Below are 23257 nucleotides of genomic sequence, written 5' to 3'. Positions count from 1 at the left end.
TTTAGGATAGTTAGCTCTTCTTGTTGCATTGATCCTTTCACCATTATGTAATATCCTTCTTTGTCTCTTTTGATCTTGTTCGTTTAAATTTTTTTTTATCAGAGACTAGGATTGCTACCCCTGCTTTTTTTTTTTTTTTTTTTTTTTTTTTGCTCTCCATTTGCTTGGCAGATCTTCTTCCATTCCTTTATTTTGAGTCTATTTGAGTCTTTGCATGTGAGATGGGTCTCCTGAATCCAGCACACCGATGGGTCTTGACTTTTTATCCAGTTTGTCAGTCTGCGTCTTTTGGTTGGGGCATTTAGGCCATTTACATTCAATATTAATATTGTTATGTTTGAATTTGGTCCTGCCATTTTGTTACTGGCTGTTTGTTTTTCCCGTTAGTTGACACAGTTTCTTCATTGCATCATTGTTCTTTACCATTTGGTATATTTTTGCAGTGGCTGGTAGTGGTTGTTTTTTTCCCCTGTTTAGTACTTCCTTCAGTAGCTCTTGTGAGGCAGGTCTTGTAGTGATGAATCTCTGAGAAATTGCTTGTCTGTAAAGGATTTTATTTCTCCTTCACTTATGAAGCTTAGTTTGGCCAAATATGAAATTCTGGGTTGAAAGTTCTTTTCTTTAAGGATGTTGAATATTGGCCCCCACTCCCTTCTGGCTTGTAGGGTTTTTGCCAAGAGATCCTTGTGAGTCTGATGGTCTTTCCTTTGTGGGTGACTCAACCTTTCTCTCTGGCTGCCCTTTGGATTGTTTCCTTCATTTCAACCCTGGTGAATCTGACAATTATGTGCCTTGTGGTTGCTCTTCTTGAGGATTATCTTTGTGGTGTTCTCTGTATTTTCTGGATTTGAATGTTGGCCTGCCTTGTTAGGGTGGGGCAGTTTTCTTGGATAATATCTTGAAGAGTGTTTTCCAACTTGGATTCATTCTCCCCGTCACATTCAGGTATGCCGATCAAGCGTAGATTAGGTATTTTCACATAATCCCATAATTCTTGGAGGCTTTGTTCATTTTTTTTTTTCAGTCTTTTTTCTCTAATATTGCTGTCTCATTTTATTTCATTGATTTGATTTTCTATCTCTGATATCCTTTTTTCTGCCTGATTGATTCGGCTGTTGAAACTTATGTATGCCTTGTGAAGTTCTCGTGCTGTGTTTTTCAGATCCATCAAGTAGTTTATGTTCTTCTCTAAGCTTGTTATTCTAGCTAGCATGTCGTCTAACCTTTTTTCAAGGTGCTTAGTTTCTTTGCATTGGGTTAGAACATGGTCTTTTAACTCAGAGAAGTTTGTTATTACCCACCTTCTGAAGTCTGCGTCTGTCAATTCATCAAATTCATTCTCTGTCTATTTTTGTTCCCTTGATGGTGAGAAGTTGTGATCCCTGGGAGGAGAAGAGGTGTTCTGTTCTTTGATGGTTTTATCCTTTTTGTGCTGTTTTTTCCCTATCTTTGTGGATTTATCTCCCTTTGATCCTTGATGTTGGTGATTTTGGGAGGAGTCTCTGTTGTAGCTATATTTTTTTTGGCCTTAGAGGGTGTTGCTGGGCTCTCTAGGATTCAGTCAGGTTGCTGGGAGGGTGGTCCTTCCCTGGAGTTTGTTTGCAGGTGAGATTGGCACAGCCTTTTCAATAGCATGCCTCCTTCCCTGAGCTCTATCTGCTTGGTTGGGGTCAAACTGGTGTATTTGCTGCCAAGCTCTCTAGTAAGGGCTTCAGTTTGAGTTTTTTGGGGGTGGGACCTGCTGGCCTTATGGCCCATTTCCCACTTTCAACTCTGCCTCCCTCTGTGGGACGGTCCCTCCTGCTGGTGTTAGTTCAAACTTCCACTGAGGTCTTTGCGACTACTTACCATGCCTGGCAGGAGCCGCAGCTCAGATTTGCATCGACAACTCATGGCGCCCCTCAGTCTGTTGGGGCTCTCACGGACCGTGGGTTGCAGGAGGGATGAGAGCACACGATCTGAATCGGAGAACCTATGGGGTGAAGCCCCCCTACCCTCCTAGTCGGCTGCACATTCCAGGTGGGGACAAATCTTGCCCTGTCTTGTTTTGCCCCCCCCGGGCAACTCTTACCCTACGGCTCCTTCCCTGGCTACTTTCAGAGCCCTATCAGTTTCACCGAAACAAACCTGGCACCTGGCACCTTGTTTGGAATCGTGAAATCCTCTAGTTCTCTGTGTCTCATTTGCTGGGAGCTGCATTCTGGTGTTGCCTTCTCTCGGCCATCTTAGTGCTGCCTCAATTTTTATTAGTTTTTTTTTATGTTTGTTTGTTTATACAAACAATATTAAGTAATTATCAGGTTAAAACAATGAATTTGTAGGTCAATTTTTGCAAGGCTTACAGTAATCTCAAGCCAAAAATCATACAGTAGACACACAAAAAAGTAAAAAGCAAGAACTTAAATAATATCATCAGAGAAAATTGCCTTTACTTGAAGAAGACAGGAAGGAAAGAAGAAAAAGAAGACCACAAAACAACCAGAAAACAAACAACAAAATAGCAGAAGTAAGTAAGTTTTTACTTATCAATAATAATATTGAATGTAAATGGACTAAACTCTCCAATGAAAAGATATAAACTGACTGAATGGATGAAAAAACAAGTCACATTGATCTCTTGCCTACAAGAAACACACTTCACCCATAAAGACACACATACACTAAAAATAAAGGAATGGACAAAGATATTCCATGCCATTAAAAATCAAAAAAGAATGGGAGTCACTCTACTTATATCAGATGAAATAGGTTTAAAGACCAAAATGATAAGAAGAGACAAAGAAGGTCACTATGTAATGATAAAGGGGCCAATTGAGTCAGGAGATATAACAGTTTTAAAAATATATGCACTCAACACCAGAGCACCCAGATATATAAAGCAAATATTATTAGTGCTGAAGAGAGAGACAGACCCCAATGCAATAGTAGCTGGAAAGTTCAATACCCCTCTTTCAGCATTGAACAGATCTTCCAGACAGAAAAGCAACAAAAAAAATCAGACTTAATCTGCACTATAGAAAAAATGGATCTAATAGATATTTACAGAACATTTCATTCAGGAGCTGCCACATGCACATTCTTTTCCTCAGCACATGGATTAGTCTCAAGGATAGATCATATGTTCAAAAAACAAATTTTAAAACATAAAAAATTGAAATAATATCAGTCATCTTCTCTGACTATCATGGAATGACACTAGAAATTAGTAACGAATGAAATTTTGGAACCTATACAAATACATGGAAGTTAAACAATATGCTCCTGAATGACCAGTAGGCCAATGAAGGAATTAGGAAGGAAATTGAAAAATTTCTTGAAACAAATGATAATGGAGACGCAACATACAAAAACCTAGGGGATACAGAAAAAGCAATACTCAGGGAATTTTATAGCTGAAAAACCATAAATAAACAATCTAATTATGCATCTTAAAGAACTAGAAAAGCAAGAGCAAACTAAACCCAAAATTATTAGAAGAAATGAAATAATATAGATCAGAGGAGAAATAAATGTAATTGAAATGAAAAAACTAATACAGAAAGATCAATGAGACAACAACAAAAAAAGATCAATGAAACAAAAAGTGGGTTTTTGAAAAGCTAAAAAAAATTGACAAACATTTAGCAAGATTAAGGAAAAAGAGAATATCCAAATAAATAAAATCAGAAATGAAAACTGAGATATTACAACTGATACTGCAGAACTCAAAGGATCATTAGTGCCTACTATGACCAACTATATGCTATCAAATTGGAAAGTCTGGATGAAATGGACAAATTCCTAGACACATACAAGCTACCAAGATTAAACTGGGAAGAAATTAAAACCTGAACAGACCAATAATAAGTAATGAGATTGAAGCTGTAATAAAATGTCTGTCAGTAAAGAAAAACCTGGGACCTGATGGCTTCACTGCTGAACTCTACCAAACATTTAAAGAAGAACTAATGCCAATCTTACGCAAACTATTATGAAAAATAGAGGAAGAAGGAATACTTCCAAACTCTTTCTATGAGGCCGGTATTACCCTGACTCCAAAACCAAATATACAACCAAAAAAAAAAAAAAAAAAAAAAAAAAGCAAGAAAGAAAAGGAAAGAAAGAAAGAAAAGAAAACTACAGGCCTATATCTCTGATGAATATTGATGCCAAAATCCTCAAAAAATACTAGCAAACTGAATTCAGCAATACAGTAGAAGGAACATTCATCATGACCAAGTGGGAGTTATCCCTGGGATGCAAAGATGGTTCAACATATGCAAATCAATCAATGTGATACATAGTATAAACAGAATGAAGGATAAAAAACATATAATTATTTCAGTTGATGCTGAAAAACATTTGATCAAATTCAACATAATGTAGCATTATGGAGCAGGAAAGAAAAAAGTAAAAAAAAAAATTCAACATCTCTTTGTAAGGAAAACCTTCAAAAAACTAGGGATAGAAGAAACATACCTCAACATAATAAAAACCATGTATGATAGACCCATAGCTAGTATCATACTGAATAGGGAAAAACTAAAAGCCTTTCTTCTTAATAACTGGAACATGACAAGGATGCCCATCGTCACTACTGTTATTCAACATGTTACTAAAGCCCTAGCTAGAGCAATCAGACAAGAAAAAAATATAGAGAGCATACAAACTGGAAAGGAAGAAGTGAAATTATCCTTGTTTGCAGATGATGTGATCTTATATTTGGAAAAATCTAAAGATTCCACAAAAAACTGTTAGAACTGATAAATTCAGTAAAATCACAGGAAAAAAATTTACATACAAAAATTAGTAGCATTTCTATATGCCAACAGTGAACAATGTGAAAAAGAAATAAAAATATAAACCCTTTTACAATAACCACACATGAAATTAAATAACTATGAATTAGCCAAAAAAGTAAAAAAAGATCTATAATGGAAAGTATGAAACACTGATGAAAGAAATTAAGGAGGACAGCAAAAATTGGAAAAACATTTTGTGTTCATAGATTGGGAGAATTGATATTGTTAGAATGTCTGTACTATCAAAAGCAACCTACAGATTCAATGAAATCCCTACCAAAATACCAGTGACATTGTTCAGAGAAATAGAAAAAAAAAAAAATCTTAAAATTGAGATGGAATCACAAAAGACTCAGAATAGCTAACGTTATTTTAAGCAAAAAGAACAAAACCAGAAGAATCACGTTACCTGACTTTAAATTAACAGAGGTACAGTAACCAAAACAACATAGCACTGGCATAAAAACAGACATATAGACCAATAGAACAGAATAGAGAACTCAGAAACAAATCTACACACCTACAGTGAACTAGTTTTCAGCAAAGGTGCCAAGGACACACACTGCAAGTAAGAAATGTGTTCGTTGTGAAGCATAGATATGTTAGTGATTGCTGCTGTAGCTTCATGAAGAACCTGTGAAGTTTGAATGTTACTGCTTCTGAGTGACTTATTAAGTCTTTTGAGGAGGCTCTGTCTACTTCCCCAGCTCTGGGTATAGTACAATAATGGTTTCATAAAAGGAAAATGGACAATTGATAGATTTTTAAGGTTTTCACCTCTAAGAGGTTCTCTTTTAGAAACTAGAATCTATTTTCTTTTCATAAATTTGGAATATGGCTTTAGGAAGTTATATGTTAATATATTTGACCAAAGAAAAAGGTCTCAATAAAACAAAAAATCTTGAGAATAGGAGCTTACACCTAAATGCTTTTTGCTGGTGTTTTTTTAGTGCCTGATGCACTGAAATGAAAAAAAGACAGCCTCTCTGTCCTTTAGAAGCTCTGGATTAGCATAAACAAAATATGTCAAGGACAAAACTTTGTGCCAGCTGCTGTTGTCCAAAACCAGGAAAAATGTATTTATATAATACTGTGAAAGAATTTTACCTATACGTCTTAGAAAAACTAAATGATGATGGAGAGCTGCAATAAAAAGTGAAAATCAACTACATATATTTTAGAAGTATTCTGCATTCTTTTGGGATTATTTTATTTTATTTTTTTTAGGCAGAGTCTCGCTCTGTTACCCAGGCTGTAGTGCATTGGTTGCGATTTTGGCTCACTGCAACCTCTGCCTCCTGGGTTCAAGTGATTCTCCTGCCTCAGCCTCCCGAGTAGCTGGGATTACAGGCGTGTGCCACCACGCTCGGCTAATTTTTGTATTTTTATTGGCTAGGCTGGTCTCGAACTCCTGACCTTGGGTGATCCACCCATTTTGGTCTCCCAGTGTGCTGGGATTACAAGCCTGAGCCACTGCACCTAGCCTCTTTTGGGATTAGATATGTACTGTAGGTTCTTTAACTAATGTGACTGATTTTCTAATGAATATCAGAATTTATAAATGTATTTATCCGGTATTAGTATTTTCCCATGGCTACTGGTCATTTGATCCAGGCCTGGCCAATTATAAATTCCATTTTCAGGGGTTAAGATTTGCCCGGGAAGGGCATGTAACCCTAACATAACCATTCAGAATCTTCCAGATACTTAACATTGGGAAAAATAAATTCTGTTCTCCCTGAAGTTGCAGGGCATGGAGCATATAGGTCTAGGCCACTTCCTGGTTCTCTTCTCCAGCAGCATAGAGGAAATTTGTTGAGAGAGAGCATGAAATTTTCACAAAGAAGCCAACCTTTGAGAGAGAGATGATGTGTTTGAAGAGAGATGATATGTTGTTTAACTGGACTTTCAATTGAAGACACCATTAATTCCCATTCTAGCTAAGCTAGCTGATGTCGGGTCTTCGACATTGCAATGGAAAGAAGCTGATATAACCCTGGTGAGGCTGTAATTTCTCTTTAGCTTTCATTTGGGGTTTAAAAGAATACTTCCAAGCACCTATAATTCCAGCACTTTAGTGGGCAGATCACTTGAGGTCAGGAGTTCAAGACCAGCCTGGCCAACATGGTGAAACCCTGTCTCTACTAAAAATACAAAAATTAGCCAAGTGTGGTGGTGTGCACCTGTAATCTCAGCTACCCAGGAGGCTGAGGCGGGAGAACCGCTTGAACCTGGGAGATGGAGGTTGCAGGGAGCTGAGATGCGCCACTGCACGCCAGCCTAGGCAACGGAGTGAGACTCTGTCTCAAAATAAACAAATTAAATTAAATAAATAAAAATAAAAGAATATTACAGATGTGCTTTAGGGAGATCCTTACTCAAGAAAATAACTGAAATGCAAGAGAGAAAGTTGTGAAGGTTTTGTACCATTATTCACATACTCATATTCGACAATGTGTCTGAATTTGTTGCTTTCACATGTTTGTTATTGACCACAGAGCAATCCTTAACACCCAAGATGCCATATGAAATCTACTTCCCACTTTGCTGGCACTGACAATTGGGACCTAATGAACAAAGAAACTTCCCTAATGACATTTTTGGGGTAAGTTTGGCCAAAGTATAATATAGAAAAGTGAACAGGCATGATGACTCATGCCTGTAATCCCCACACTTTGGGAGACTGAGGTGGGAGGACCGAAACCCAGGAGTTTGAGACCAGCATAAGAAATACAGGGAGATACCATCAAATAATAAAAAAAAAATTAGGTGGGCATGGTGGCACATGCCTGTAGTCTGAGGCTGCAGTGAACCATGATTGTGCCACTGCACTGCAGCCTGGGTGACAGAGCAAGACCGGATCTCAAAAAAAGAAAAGTATACGAAGTGCTATGAATGGTCATGTACATTGCTTTTGGTGAACACAGCAGACATTTTTGTTAGATATATGTGTTTGAGTGTATTTATATATCCGTGGATATATATACGGAATGTACACATGGATATATATACACATGTGTGTGTGTTTGTGTGTGTGTGTGTGTGTGTGTGTGTGTGTATAAGAGTCGAGTGGCTGGGTTGTCAGGTGTGTTTGTTTGTCTTTAGTTGATATTTTTAGTTTTCTAAATTGGTTTAGCCAATCCTAATGACATTTTTATGATTTACAAAACTTAGAGATGTGGTTTCTGCAGGAAAGCTGATGCTGTGGCTCCCCATTTTTACTCCCTATTTTTACCCACATAATTAATTTTTATACCAATGCTATTATTAAAGTATATTACAAAAGGAGTGGGAGAACAGCATTCAAATTTGGAGTGGGTTTTTGTACAGATAAGTATTCATTTCTTCTCAGAAACTAGCAATAAGTATTTAAGTCATCTTATATTCACTTCCACAGTAACTAGGTTTCATTAAATTCACCTTTTTTCAAATATTCTTTTTTTTTTTACACAATGAATTGTTTTTATTTCGGTATGCATCCACGTTTCAGCATTTAGTGGTCCTGAACAGAAAGTGGAAAGACGCAGCAATTTGCCAGGAGGTCAAGCCTGCCAATTTCAGGGATCTGCTGTGCACACCGGGTTCTTTCTTAATCCCTGCTGAGGATCTTGAGAAGCAGCAGCACCAAAACCAAGGCGTGCACCGGATTCCAGGTTCTTTTTGTTCCAGTTGTCAGATTCCAAACTAGACCCCAATGGATTGCAAGGATGGCCAAATGAAAGCCCTGTTTAAAATTTCTTCAATTTTTAAAAGCAAAAGCAATTACAGGAAAGTGAAACAATTCAGAGGGATCATGTGTGCTTACAAGTGTCTTCATGTGGTCTTTCTCCGAGTTTGACCACCAAGGACTCTGAGAGCTGGCAGGTCTGAGTAACCCTGGTGACTATTCTTTTCACCTTATCAAAACCTGAGCTAAAAACAACGCATCAGCTGATGACAGCAGAGGGTGGCAGGGCTGAGGACCCAGTATTCATTCCCCAGGCTGGTGGAGAGTGAAAAAGTATGGTTCTGAAACTAAACAAGGGAGGGCAGAGACTCGTTCCAACCTTACCTCATGGCTTCTGGCCACAGCAAGGAAGTGTCATGGAAGGTGTTGGGTGGTGACGGTGCGAAAAGGAAGTTCAGGAGGAGGGTAGAAAAAGCAGCACCCTCGATAAAGGTGGGGTAGAGAAGATACGGGGAAAGCCCTGAATTCCTCACCGAAGGCCAGTCTCAGAGGGGAGTAGAGGGGTTACAATCTATGCTTCGGCCAAGGGCAGGAGTGGAGGAGCGTGGGGACAGGAGGATGGCTTGGAAGGGGCATCATTTAAGACTTAAAGAAACCAGAGGTGCAGGCAAAGCACCCCACACACCCAGCAGTAGTCCCACAGGCTGAGACCTGAAACTTTCACATCTACTCTAACAAGCCCTCCAGGGTAGAGGGCTGTTGTTGCAGGGAGGGTGGGAGGCAGGAGGGTAAGGGGAGAAGGCAGAGACCCCAGGCCATGTATTCAGCAGCAAGGTGATTGTGTGATGTGTCTTTTCACAGTTGAGTTAGATGTGCCCCACCAGTTATGATGGGAATCAATTTAAATAGACTTTCTTGATCCCAGAAGTTCAACTACGTGGACAGAGGTTACACTTGACAGGATGATTTGTTATAGCACAACTTACATATTTCAAATGGACAAAAAGTTAGTATCATTTACAGTATCTTAAGATAAATTTCCTTTGAATGGGAGCTTCCTTTCCAGTACTTTGAGATCTATAAGACCTATCTAGAAAATTTACTACTGTGGAAATGAAGACTGCTTAAATCGAATAGGCGGGAAGGGAAGGGCCTGTGGTTTTTCTTTTTGATTAATTGCTGTAACACTGTCCAGGTGGCTGAGGGAGTTTCATATTTTCTTTAGTCATCATTAGGCGCTGAAGCTCTTGCAGGACAACTCTGATGCTATATGAATTCTGCCATTTTGCTAGCACTGATATGGCTCTTGTGTCCACCACTCCATTAGAACTATTAACTCCATTTATATTAATTTTTGTTACAAATCTTACAAAGGGGGGGTGCTTCTGGGTATTTAAGTCCACATTCTATTTTAAGGCTGTATATTCGGTTTTCATAAATTGTTCTTGGAGGCCCAATTATCATCCCTGTCCATCTTTTAAGTGTCATGTCTTCGTCATCTTCTAGACCCCAGCTAACTGTGCCATCTCCTACTCCTTTCTGGCCTTCTTGGAGTTCTTCCAACAGTCGGAAATTGTGAGGGACTTTTACTCCCAAGCCCGTGGTGGCTGCCATCTTGTGTCACTGTCGCTTGAACTCAAATAGTCTTATCAAAGTGTCAGAACCCAATAAGGAGTTTCTATGGTGACTATTCTCACTAAAAGAGCTTAAGAAGTTTAAAAATACTGTGTTTCCTCTGCAGTATTGTGCAGGGAAGAAAAAGTACTCAAGGGAAAAATATATAACCAGGGATTTCTATTTTATTTCACATTGGATTTATTTTGTTTATTTTAGAACTCAGATACCAAGAACAGATTTAATTATACTCTTCAGTTCATTGCAAACTTCTGTAATCAGTCTGTATAAGGCCCCTCTCATTTAATTTTATTTCCTTTTATTCATATTTCCTATTTCTATTCCCCTCCCCCTACACAAGCAACCCCTCTAATTTGTTTTACATGTTTCCTTAAATCTCTACATATTCTTGTGTTCTTATAAATTATATTGTGCTATAGATCTTTCTCTTTTCCTACCTTTAATAGTATTTCTAAAAGTGCTACATTAAGTTACCTCCTATCTCTCAATCCCTTGAGCATAGAGGTCCCCAGGGTTCAGTCCTTGATCCATTTCCCTTCTCAGGCTACACCAGCTCCCTTGATGATCTCATCATGTCTCATGGCTTTATATCACCTATAATAATGAGCATTCATATATGTATATAATCACATGTACACACACATATACTATATATGCTCATATAGATATACATATATGTTATATATATATTTATATATTTCTCATGTATATGATTTATGTATCTACAAACCAGACTTTTCTCTCAAAATTTAGACTGTTGTATCTAAAAAAAAAATTCTTTTCCTTGCTCCACCTACAGCCCTCCCCATCTCAGTTAATGGCAGCTCCATCTTTATAGTTGCTTAGGCCAAAAATCTTGGCACTGTCTATTATGGATTGATGTAATCCATTTCAGCATTTATAAGTCAAAATCCTAACACCCAAAAGTACCTGAGAACATGACCATATTTGGAAATAGGGTCATTGCAGGTGTAATTAGTTAAGATGAGGCCATTCAGGGTGGGCCTTAATCCAGTATGATGGCTGTCATTATGAAAGAGGGATATTTGGACATAGATACAAGTGTACAGGGGGCTGTGTGAACCTGAAATGGCCATTTGCAAGCCAAGAAGAGAGGCCTGGAACAGAGCCTTCCTCACAGCTCCCAGAGGAACCAACTCTGCCAACACCTTGATCTCAGACTTCATGCCTCCAGAATCAGAGAATACATTTTTGCTGTTGAAGCCATCCAGTTTGTGGTACTTCATTACAGAGAATCTAGCAAACTAAGACATTGCCCTTGATTCTTTTCTCTCACTCCATACCCACTCTGTGAGGAAGTGTAGTTTACTATTCCTGCAGAATCTAATCAGGATCCAACCACTCTCTCCACAACCACAACCCAGTCCATGTTATCATGCTGTCTTGCCTCATTGTTGCAGTAGCCTCCTAATTGGCCTTCCTGCTTTTGCCCCTGCCTCCTACAAGTCTACTTTCAGCACAGTATCTAGAGGCATCCTTTAAAAACCCAAGTGAGTGTCCTTTCATTGCTTAAATACCTGGGAAGACTTCCTGTTCATTTAATAAAAGAAAAGCCTTGGAAGAACCTACAAAGCCCTGAGAAATCTGCCTCATTCTCCGATTGCCCATTTGACAGCATTTCCTCTTCTCCTTGCTAACTCTGTTCCAGCCACACTGGCTTCTTTACTATTCTTCAAAAACATAAGCAGGCTCTCCCTGCAGGGTTTCACACTGGCTATTCTACCTGTCTGGAATCTTCTTTCTGCAGATATTTGTATGTTTAATTTCCTCTAAGTCTTTCCTTAAATATTCCCATGAATGAATGGATAAAATGTACTAGCTAAAATGCTCCAAGGAGATACACATTAGTTCCCAGTTCATTTCAGACCTCTTTAAAATATGTTCATGTATCTCTCAGAGTCTCAAAATGGAAAATATGAGTAGGACTTAGAGTTTCAATTAGGAGGATAAAGCTATCTTACTTGTACATGAGAAAGTGCCAATTGAGAGGGTGATGATTGCTGGTTTTCATTTCCCTTTATCCTCTGCTCTGTTATGTGTAACTCCAAAGATTCTTCCACTGACATTATCATGGGGTAGCAACTTTCTCTACAGATTCTTATCTTCAGCTGTGTGCAGCAGTGGGTTATGGCCCTGTGCAGGAAGCCAGTCATGGAACAACCACAGACATGCTGGGAAACAAGGCTGGTTTCATACTCATAGACTCAAGCGATTCTTCCACCTCAGCCTCCCAAAGTGCTGGGATTACAGGCATGAGTCACCATGTGCACTCTATTTTTTCACCAATTAAATTTTAGTCATTATACACAATTAAAAAATGAAAACTGACAGTTTTCTAGGAATGTTAGAATGATTATAATACTTAATGCAATTATAATGGCTTATCAGTTATTGTACCATTAAATCTCTCTAGAGCCCACAATACTTAAAGGTAGGCTGTACAAAGTGCAAACTGGAAGATTCCAAGGTCATTTCAGTTCTCTCTAGGTTACATAAATTCCAACCTTCCCCTTTCAGAGAAGCAGAGATCATGGAAGGTCTTACTTGTTCACCCCTGGGGTTTGTGTTGGAGGTTGGAGAAAGCCACACAGGCATGTCCAGGGATGAATGTACTAGCCAAATTGAATGGAGATTGCATAAGCAAAGCAAGAGTGGGAGGAATTTCTTTGTCTCTTTCTTTCCTTTTTTTTTCTTTCTTTCCTTTTTTTCTGTTTCTCTCTTTCTGGTTCTTCCTTCTTCTCTGCCTCTCTTCTCTCCTCTCCCCCTTTTCTCTGCCCCCCCCCCCAATTTTCTCTCCTCATATCTCTTTCCTTCTTCTTTCCTGAAGTTAGGTGACCTGGGATCTATTTCTTGTTATGCCACTAACCAGTTATGCAACCGTAGAGTTACTTGGTTTTTCTGCCTCAGTTTCTTCACCTGTAGAATGGCTAGGCTGGGCTCAATAATCTCTGAGGTTTTTTTTTCAGCTTTAGGATTTTGTGTTTCTATATGGTAACTAGACAAGGTAACCAAAAAAGGAGCAAGATTGGGGAAAAAAGAGTAATGAATCTTATTTTGGAAAAGGCCAAATTTGAGGTTCCTGTGATACGTCTGGGTATAAATGACAAGAACATATTCATTGGAAGTAGAAGTTTGGTCCTTGGAAGAGAGCTGGGAGTGTATAGATTTGGGAGTGTATCAATAAGGGTTAATTGGAACAGTAAGAGTTTTGTTACCAGCTAAAGCAGTTGTGAATGAACAGATTATGTATTAAAATGAATTGGAAACAGTTAAATTCAAAATCATAATGCACTTATATTTGGTTGATTCCATTTGCCTTTATTCTATGGAATGATAAAGGGCAGGAAAAGCCTGACTTTTTAGTGTTGGCTGAATTCCATGGTATAAATACTCTTACCATGCATGGCCTATTTTAAGCTACCAACAGGAGGTCACTGAAAAGGAAGTTGGGAGGAGCTATGTAGTAGCACATTATTATGTAATATCCTAGAGAAACAGTAGACATAAATATCCTTAAGAACATAAATAATGGTAGTGTGGTAAAATAATGAGGAACTCATACATTTTGAGTATGTACTATCTTGGTTTTTAATATAAGAATATCATTTGTGAAATTATAAAATGATATACTACATATGGTTAAAAAATTATTGCATTTTTGTATTGAAAAATGTTATGTGGTTTTAAGTATCATTTAATGAGGCATAGTTCTAGTGGAAAAACAGTCATGAGTCAAAAAAATCATGGTGAAATTCCTGCTTTTCTGGGTCAGTTATTGTGCCTCAGTTTCCCTGTTAGAGGAATGCTTTGCGTCCTTTCTGAACCACACTTCAACTTGCATAAAAAAAAATCATAGAATTTATGAAAACATTTTTATATATATTGTAAATAGGACTTATATAAATATAAATCATTTTTAAAATTATTCATTGAAACATAACTCTGTTGTGTTCATAGTGAAAATTAAAAATTAAATAAAAGTAACAGACACCTATTGTTTAATATCCACAGCTTAATATAATCTCTTTGTAGGCAAAATGTATAAGGATGTTTATTATATTAAGTGGTAAAAATGAAACATCTGGCAACAATTTTTAGATCTTGAAGAATCAGATGACAAAATGATGAGTCTCAGGGGACTAAGATCATGTTTCCTATTCCTGAAAAAAAGGTTTAAAAATTTTTTTATTCTTTCTGAGAAACACACTTATTTTGGTTTCTTCTTCTCTACTCCCTATCTTGTGAAGTGACACAGAATTTCATGAACTGTTAACAAAACTCTAGTTTGGTCTTGGACCTGGGTGAAGCATGTGGTTAGAACTGTAGCTGTAAAGTCACCATCTAGTTCAATAAATCTAGACAAACCAAGTAGCCCTGTGGATCACTGTGTTGTAAGAAGAAAGTATTATGGTTGTGATTCTCTCAGTTATTAAGGAGATAAAGCTCCATTATAATACAAGGGAAACTATGAGCAATTTGGCCACTGGTTGAGGAAAAAAAACCAGTTAGTGTATTCTAGACAAGAATGGCAAAGTTTAGGATGGATCAGTCTGCTTCTGACAAATCCCAACTCTGAGTCATTATGCAGTAAATGCACACAGAGTTGGCAAACATGCAAGCCTTCCTGGCATCTGTAGGCTTCACTCAGCTTGTGTCCTAGTTCCTCACTCACACTGGAAAATTAAACTTCTTTTTATGTTTGGTTCTCTAGTGTTTTTATATAAATATGGCAATCTTTAACAACTGACCATATTGACTGCCATCCCTTAGAAATTACTAATTCTAATTTATATTCTACAAACAATTCATTCAACAACTACTTGGTCTATTAACAAACACTCTGCACCAGGCACTGTGCTGTACTGTAAAGGATACAGTGATGGCTAAGATGCTCTCCACGCTCCTTGGCAGGGATACTAGATGTGTGTGGAGATAACTGTCATATAAGGCGGAGGTTATAAAATGCAGAGAGAGTGTAGACCACAGGCTTTGGTGCTCAGACTAAGAATTAGAAACATGTCCACCTGAGGCGTTCAGGGAGGGCAACCAGGAAGAAGTGCATAGTGAATGGATAGGATTTCAGACCGAAGAGATGGGGATGGGTGTGAACAGTATATAAACCTGGTCAATAAAGGATCATCCAAAGAGAGGTTGGCAGGACCTCAAGAAAGAAATTACCAGGCCTCTCTTTCTGTCCCTACAGAGGACATGATATTTGGGAGGCTGTCAAATCGTCGTAGCACAGTCCCTGGGAAGTGTTGCTATTAAAGTTGTTTGTGGTGCATTTCAATGCAATAAAACAATGTTCCATAATGGTTTTGAAGGAAAGCTTTGTTTTTCTCTCAACAGTTCACTCTACTTGCTAAGTCAGCCTTCTTTGAGGTCACTAAGAGGGCATGAAGAATATATGGATATGACTAAAGTCATCACACTACCTAGTAGTCATTGGAAACAGTGCTGTGAGAATGTGAGAAACAGCTGGAGGTGGTACAGGAACACAGCATGGGCCATGTCTATCTCAGATGGATATTTCAGGCTGCCTTAGAGGGTCTGGCTCTGCATATATGTTTTTTCTGTGTTACTGAGCTAGCTAATTCACAGGCACTGTTGTAAAGGAGAAGTAGGAAGCTTGGTACGATGTTATCATCCCTGTTGCTAAGCCTCTTCTTTCTTTTTACTATCTTAGAGCAGCAAAGACGGATCTGAGCTAGTCCTTTGTGCTTTACACTTCGGTCTTTACTGAGTGTGTGGCTCACTGACAACTCATTTCCTTCACAGACAGGTTCGTCTTCTCATGATGATGGGTTGAGGCCTACCCAGAGGCAGCTGGAGAGAATTTTTCTGTGATGACCAAAGCTCCTCTGCCCCCATCAGCAGCAGTAGCTCTCTGCTGGAACTTGAGATTGGAACACCACTAGTGAGGCCAAGTTCCCTAACCAGTGGGGACTTAACCAGCAAGATGCAGGGCTCGAGTTGCTGTCAAACCAGAAACCAAAATCACTTGACAACCAAACAGGAATCAGATCTCAGGTGTATGCATCAGCTGTGATGAGACCTGGAATTTTAACTTGATAAAATATTTTGCTTTTTCCTTTAGAGTGGAATTTTTAATTTCAGGCTTATATCTCCATTATTTCAGTGAAGAGAAAGGACAACTAATAGTTGCTTGGCCTAAAAGATTCTGGCAGGAATATGTGAGTCATAAAATATTAGCCAAACATCTTTTTGGATATTCTAATATAAACTGTATGGGAAACTAAGCACTTTATGCCAGGTCAAAGCTAAAGAGCCCTTCTCAGAGCCTTATGCCGCATTCCCACTTTCTGGATACTAATCTTATTGGTTGATAGCACCAAGTTTTGGGCTGTGTTGTAAGAAACCATCCAGCTATGGCTGCTTTTTGCTATCATTTTCCCCTTTGTTCAGGAAATATTGTCATGAACATGTTGTAAAGACAGCAAGAGAGAAAAGGTGGTTTGTTTTATGGAAACTATTATTAGAGATACTTGTGTTAGGGTTATGAACTAAGGTCTGGAATAAAGGGGAAATTTAGAATTGTCGTCAAAAACAACAGTTCTCAAATCTGGGGTTGTGTGTCATAATGGGAAGAGATGGCCTCTAGCCCTGGCTCTGCCACAGCTGTGTGACTCATGATAATCCATTCATTCATTCATTCAACATTTTTGGAGTATCCACTCTGTGTCAGACACTATGTTCAGCACTGGGGCCACATTCTGAGGAATAGATAAGGAACCTGTTCTCTAATCACACAACTTCTCCAAACCCCATTTCTTTATGTTTGCAGTGCAAGGGCTGCACTACTATGAGCTCTCAACGACCCCTACCCCTGCTTCTTGATTCTTTTCTGTGGGAGCAAAATGTGCCTGGAAGAACAGTAACAGGAAAAGTGGTACCAATATCACATGCCAGACATTATGCTAACTAATCACTTTTATATGCATTGCTTCATTTTGTTTTCTCAAGAATTTCCTAAAATAGGTATTATTAGGCTCATTTTCCAGATGAGGATATTAAGACTCAGGAGGTTGAGCTGCCTTTTGTTATAAGCAAGAAAGAGGCAGAGTCAGACTCAAACCCAGCTCAGCTGATTCCAAACCCAGCATTCTTCTCTCCTCTTCTGTTCATGTTTTAGAAAGCTCATTCATCTCCCCTGGACTTTACTCTGGGAGTACTTATAAAAATTTTACTCAAGAATCTTATTCATCCCAAGAGTGATCCTGCCACTTCAGCAAAGACCAGCACTCCCACTGCTTTGCCTCCATTTGTGCTTACCTTCCACCAGGAATCCTTTTCTATATTGTTTGTTGCCAAACTCTGCGTCCTTTCCCAAACTTTATCTTACTCCTAAGTTTAATTCATTCATCCCCTCATAGTTGTCCAACACAGTAGGAAATTCAAAAAAGAGTCCCTGGGCATATCTTTGAAGGAAAATAAGGCAGACACAGATTGCAGGAAGAATTATAGCCTGAAATAAAGAGTCATGGGCTATTTATTAGTTAGTGTTTCCCTGCAAGGAGAGGTCTGTGGTAGGAGATGCTTCAAAAACTGTCCAAGGGCTTCCTTATGCTACCTTTTCCTCAAAGATGCCTTTTTCTGTTTCTCTCTTTGTTTTTTTTTTCTGATTATACACTGTCACTGCAGAAAATCTGAAAACTATCCACTCTTCAGAGATAATCACGATTAACATTTGGTGTATTTCCTTCTGTGATGGTTAATTTTATGTCACCTTGGCTAGGCTATAGTGCCCAGTTGTTTGGTCAAACACAAGTCTAAATGTTGTTGCAAAGCTTTGTTTTGTTTTTATTTTTAAGATGTGATAAACACTGAAATCAGTAGACTTTGAGTAAAGTGGACTACCCTCTGTAATGTGTGTGAACTTCAATAAGTTGAAGATCTTAAGAATAAAGACTGAGGTCTCCTGAAGAGGAGGCACTCTTCCGCAAGCCTTGCAATGTAGAAATTCTGGGTTTCTAGCCTATCAGCCTACTATACCAATTTCAGATTTGCCAGCCTGACAATTACATGGGCAGTTCCTTAAAATACATCTTTCTCTCTGTCTCTTTCTCTCTCTCTCTCTCTCTCTCTCTGTCTCTCTCTCTCTCTCTCTATATATATATATATAAAATTTATACACACACACACACACACATATAGGGGGTGTGTGTGTGTGTGTGTGTGTGTGTGTGTGTGTATGCATGTATTCATATATACTTGAATGTAAGTATATCCTATTGGTTCTGTTTCTCTGGAAAACCCTGACTGACATACTTTCATTTTACTCATTTCCTCTCGATTAGCACTTTTCAAACTGTCTTGTCTGTGTGTGAATCATCTGTGTGTGAATCACTTGTCTTATTGAAGTGCAGCCTCTAAGTCAGTGGTGGTGGGCTAAGATTCTGTATTTTGAACAAGGTCCCACGTGATGCCTATGCTTCTGGTCTATGGAACACATTTTGTGTAGCAAGGCCTTATATGATCAACTGTTTCTTTTAAATTATATCATGAGCTCAGTTATTCTGAAACATTAACTTGTAACTCTATTGCACTCCATTATATGAATTGCCATAAATTAGATACATTCAGGCTTTGGAAGCATATTTCCCCTAGGCTCTTTATAAATGAGTCCAAGTATAATCTCACCCAAAGGCCTGGCTTCTGTAGCACAATAGAAAAATAGTAGAAATGTAGAAAAATTGTCCAAATGTAATCTCACTGAAAGGCCTGGTTTCTATAGCAAATCAGGCCTGCATGCTCAGACCATGGTTTCATGGGCTTCCCTTAGCTTTTTTTTCTTTACTTGTTATTTCAATAGCTACAAAAATTCCCTTGACTTTTGTCTGGGTGCTCATATTATTAGTCTCTGCTGGGAAGGGGAATCTACTGAATAGATATGGTTCTCAGAAGTCATTCATACATTCTTCATTTATTCATGTAATAATATTACTCAATTATCTCATCAGTGGGTGTTATAGGCACCATGCTGGAAACTGTATTCAGGGGTTTGATTTAATAACTAATCAATCATAAAGTGAATATAATTGTAGTTATGATAATTAAATGGTGATATAAGTATATGACAAGAAACTGGTCTAATCTAAGGGTCAGGGACACTTCCTATGGAAGTGACATTTCAGTTGAGCTCTGGTTGTTTGGGGATATGCCACTCAGTTCCCTAACTTTTGGCTAGTCCTTTTTGAATAGGTGGAGGCTCTGATGACAAAATCTTGGAAGTCACCTTTAGTGAGAGGTGGCACACATGAAGTCTCCAAAGATCTCCCTAGAGATCCATTGTAGCTGCTGCTCCTCATTCTCCCTGTCATGCTCTTATGGAGATGACCCTCCAAGGGAATTCCCCTTCTGTCTGCTCCTGGGTAGCATCTCAGTTTCCTTCTGCTGAATATGAACACAATCTGATTTCCCATCCATCTCCATTTGTTACAGGAAATGCAGCCTAAATAACAAGTTATCATAAGGTAATTCATCATAGGAAAATATTTTGATCTTTGAATCAGTCATTATTTTGAACACTCTGCCTCTGCTCTTTCCATTAACGTGGATAATGATAGTTGAAAAGAAATTGGTACTACAAAGCTACAGTAATGGAAACAATATGGCACTGGCAGAAGGATAGACATATAGAACAATGGAATAGAATTGAGAGTTGAGAAATAAATCTGTATATTTATGGCCAATTGATTTTTGAAAAGGGTGCTGAGACCATTCAATGAGGAAAAGAATATTCTCTTCAACAATTGGTGCTGGGCCAACTGTATATCCACATGGAAAAAAAGGGGAGTTGGACCCCTACCTCATACTATATATAATAATTAACACATATGGCCAATATCCTAAACATAAGAGCCAAAATAATAAACTCTTTTGAAGAAAAAATAGGGGTTAAATCTTCATGACCTTGGATTTGGCAATACATTCTTAAATATGACACCAAAATAAGGAACAACAAACAAAAATAGATAAACTGAACTTCATCAAACTTAAAAGTGTTTATGTATTGAAGCACATTGTTTTAAAAATGAGAAGACAACCTACAGAATGGAAGATAATTTCAAATCATACATCTAATAAGGACTTGGTATCCAGAATATATGTAGAATTCTTACAACTCAACCACAGAAAGACAAACAACCCAACTAAAAAAAAATAGTCATGTACCTTCAATAGACATTTCCCCAAAGAATATATACAAATGGCTAGCAAGTATATGAAAAGATACTCATATCATTATTCATTAAGGGGATGCAAATGAGGTACCACTTCAAGCCCACAAGGAAATTTGTTTCAATGAGAAATAAGTGTTGGTGATGTGGAGAAATTGGAACCCTTATAGATTGCTAGTGGGTATGTAAAATGGTGCAGCCACTGTAGAAAACATTTTGGTGGCTTCTTAAAAAGTTAAGCATAGAATTACCATATGACCCAGCAATTCTACTCCTAAATATATAGCCAAAAGAATTGAAACCTGATATTCAAACAAATAGATGTACATAGTCAAAATATCTAAAAGATGGAAACAATCCAAATATTCATTAACAGATTAATGGACTTTCAAAATGTGGTTTTTCCATTGAATAACATATTATTCATTAAAAGGATTGAGGTGTTCATACATGCTACAATGTGCATGAAACTCAAAAACATTACACTAAGTGAAAGAAGCCAGGAACAAAAGGCCACATATTATGTAATTCCATTTATATGAAATATTCAGAATAGGTAAATTTATAGAGACAAAACACAGATTAATGATGCCAGGGCCCAGGAGGAAAGGAGTATAGGCAACAATTGCTTCATGGATACAGGGTTTCCTTTTCGGTGATGAAAATGTTTTAGAACTACATATAGGTAGGTGCTGGTTGCACAATATTATGAATAATTAAATAACTTCTATAAGTGGTTATTTTTTTAATTTAAAAAAATTTTTTTAAAGAGACAGGGTCTTGCTGTGTTGCCCAGGTTGGCCTTGAACTCCTGGCTGAGGTGATCCCACTGTCTCAGCCTCCCAAGTTGCTGAGACTACAGGCATGCACCACTGTGCCTGGGTTAAGTGACTTATTTTTTGTTATATAAGTTTTACCTCGATAAAATATTAAAAAATTTAAAAAGTAATCAAGACTAGATTCTTTCCCTCTTGTGTCTGCTATGTTTCATGGTTAATTAAAAAATTTTAAGACATAGTAACATATTTATGACTTATCTTTGGTTATTACTACCTGGGGTTTTTATCATGCTAATGCCTTCTCTCATTATTTTCTACTCCGTATAATTCAGATTTCAGTCCAAGGCTTCAGGTACATTGCAAACAGCTGCACTGGAATTCTTCATCTTATCATTAATGACATGCCAACTCTGACAGACAACTGTGTAAAAGTAGGTAGTTGGAAAGTACATTTTCTTTTCTGTCCTATAAGATGGATATATGTTCTAATGGCTTGAATTACTGAAAAATATGAATGGACTTTTCATTTTAGTTATTTTTTAAATAGTAATACAATTATTTAAAAGTTTCCACACACCCACATACCCTTGAAAACATTTGAATCCTTAAATATCCCAAGGCACCTTATTTCACAGGATTTTTTTTTTTTTTTAGTGATTTTATAGCCTAAGCATAAACTTTGAGTTTAGTTCTCCATGTTAAGCTGCCAAATGTAATTTTTTTCAGTAATCAATTTCTCATGTTTCCCCATACTCTTAGTACATGATTTAATTCTGATTTCTCCACATTACTCAAGTGTAAGTGTATTAACATGTATTGAAAAATCTAATTTTCTTTGAAATTAGGAAAATTAATAGTTAACATGTCTGTTTCTAATATATTGTAGGAAAAAATGGCTTTATTACCTTGCTAAACCTATTCTGAACAGTTGATTAATTTAATCATTTTTTCTTCTGAAGGCTTTAGTTGAAAAGTGCTCTCATATTACATCAATGATTTTCACTGGTGCACCGCATATCTCTGATTGTACTTTCAAAGCTCTGTCTACTTGTAAACTCAGAAAGATCCGATTCGAAGGTTTGTTATATTAAAAACATGGTTCCACATTATCATTTACTTTTACTCTTGTGGCATTACAAATATACTTGTCTTTTCTTCTCTTTTTTAAAAACAGGAAATAAAAGAATTACTGATGCATCCTTCAAATTTATGGACAAGAATTATCCAGATCTCAGTCACATTTACATGGCTGACTGCAAGGGAATAACAGACAGCAGTCTCAGGTCTCTTTCACCTTTGAAGCAATTAACTGTGTTGAATTTGGCAAATTGTGTAAGGTAATGAGTCATTCAGTCATATATTCAAGAAACACCAATTATCTAGTATGTGCCAGGTCCTCTTCTAAGGAACTTATGGTTTGTGGGGTAAACATGAAAGTCAGGAGTCCAGGAATTAATGTAGAGGTAAGCACAGAGTACTGTGGTTATAAAAAAGAGGGACTCCCAACCCAGGCTGATTATATGAGGGGAAGGGAGAGCTCAGGATATGAGGAATTATGGACCCTTGTAAAATTAAGGAAACCCAAAGGAATATTTATGGGCTACCTTTCCTAATGAGGGTTCCCAGAGCTAGTTTAGTTAACAGGATCTTTTCCCATATAAACTTTCTGACTTGCTTATGAAAAACCAATATCACTGGGTACTGATTAGATTTTTCCCCCTTGGGTACTGGTTAGATTTTTCCTCCGTGTAGAATTTCTGTCAAATGGACAAAGGGTGAGTTCTTACTGAAATCCTTTCTTTGGCTGTGTCACTATTGGACTACTCTCCTGAAATTCTCAGGATCAAATTCTTTTTTTTTTTTTTCTTCTTTTTTTAGATGGAGTCTCATCTGTTGCTCCAGCTGGAGGGCAGTGGCACAATCTCAGCTCACTGCAACCTCAGACTTGTGTGCTCAAGTGATTCTCCAGCGTCAGCCTCCTGAGTAGCTGGGATTACAGGTGTGTGCCACCACACCTGGCTAATTTTTGTATTTTTAGTAGAAACAGGGTTTCACCATGTTGGCCAGGCTGGTCTTGAACTCCTGACTGCAAGTGGTCTGCCTGCCACAGCCTCCCAAAGTGCTGGGATTGCAGGCATGAGCCACCACACCCAGCCAAGGATCAAGAGGTTTCTT

The 23257-nt window shown here is 37.9% G+C and overlaps 1 protein-coding gene and 1 pseudogene across 32 annotated transcripts in view; one reads left to right on the top strand and one right to left on the bottom strand.

Moving 5' to 3' along the window:
• FBXL13 (F-box and leucine rich repeat protein 13) overlaps positions 1–23257 on the top strand; it is a 309560-nt gene that overhangs the window by 194672 nt on the left and 91631 nt on the right. For 29 of the 32 annotated variants that reach the window (XM_054237838.2, XM_078343056.1, XM_054237844.2 and 26 more), the window contains 3 exons: positions 21415–21513; positions 22042–22159; positions 22257–22419. The exons of 1 other annotated variant lie outside the window; for it this stretch is intronic. In XM_054237838.2, the coding sequence (XP_054093813.1) occupies positions 21415–21513; positions 22042–22159; positions 22257–22419 (380 nt within the window). The remainder of the gene's footprint in view (positions 1–21414; positions 21514–22041; positions 22160–22256; positions 22420–23257) is intronic. 2 more of the 32 variants (XM_078343049.1, XM_054237834.2) reach the window with 1 other exon arrangement.
• Positions 9496–10080, bottom strand: LOC100397781 (ubiquitin-conjugating enzyme E2 variant 1 pseudogene; annotated as a pseudogene).

The sequence above is a fragment of the Callithrix jacchus genome, chromosome 11 (genome assembly GCF_049354715.1).
Source record: "Callithrix jacchus isolate 240 chromosome 11, calJac240_pri, whole genome shotgun sequence".
NCBI classification, from domain to species: domain Eukaryota; kingdom Metazoa; phylum Chordata; class Mammalia; order Primates; family Cebidae; genus Callithrix; species Callithrix jacchus.
This window is presented reverse-complemented; position numbering and strand designations above follow the sequence as displayed.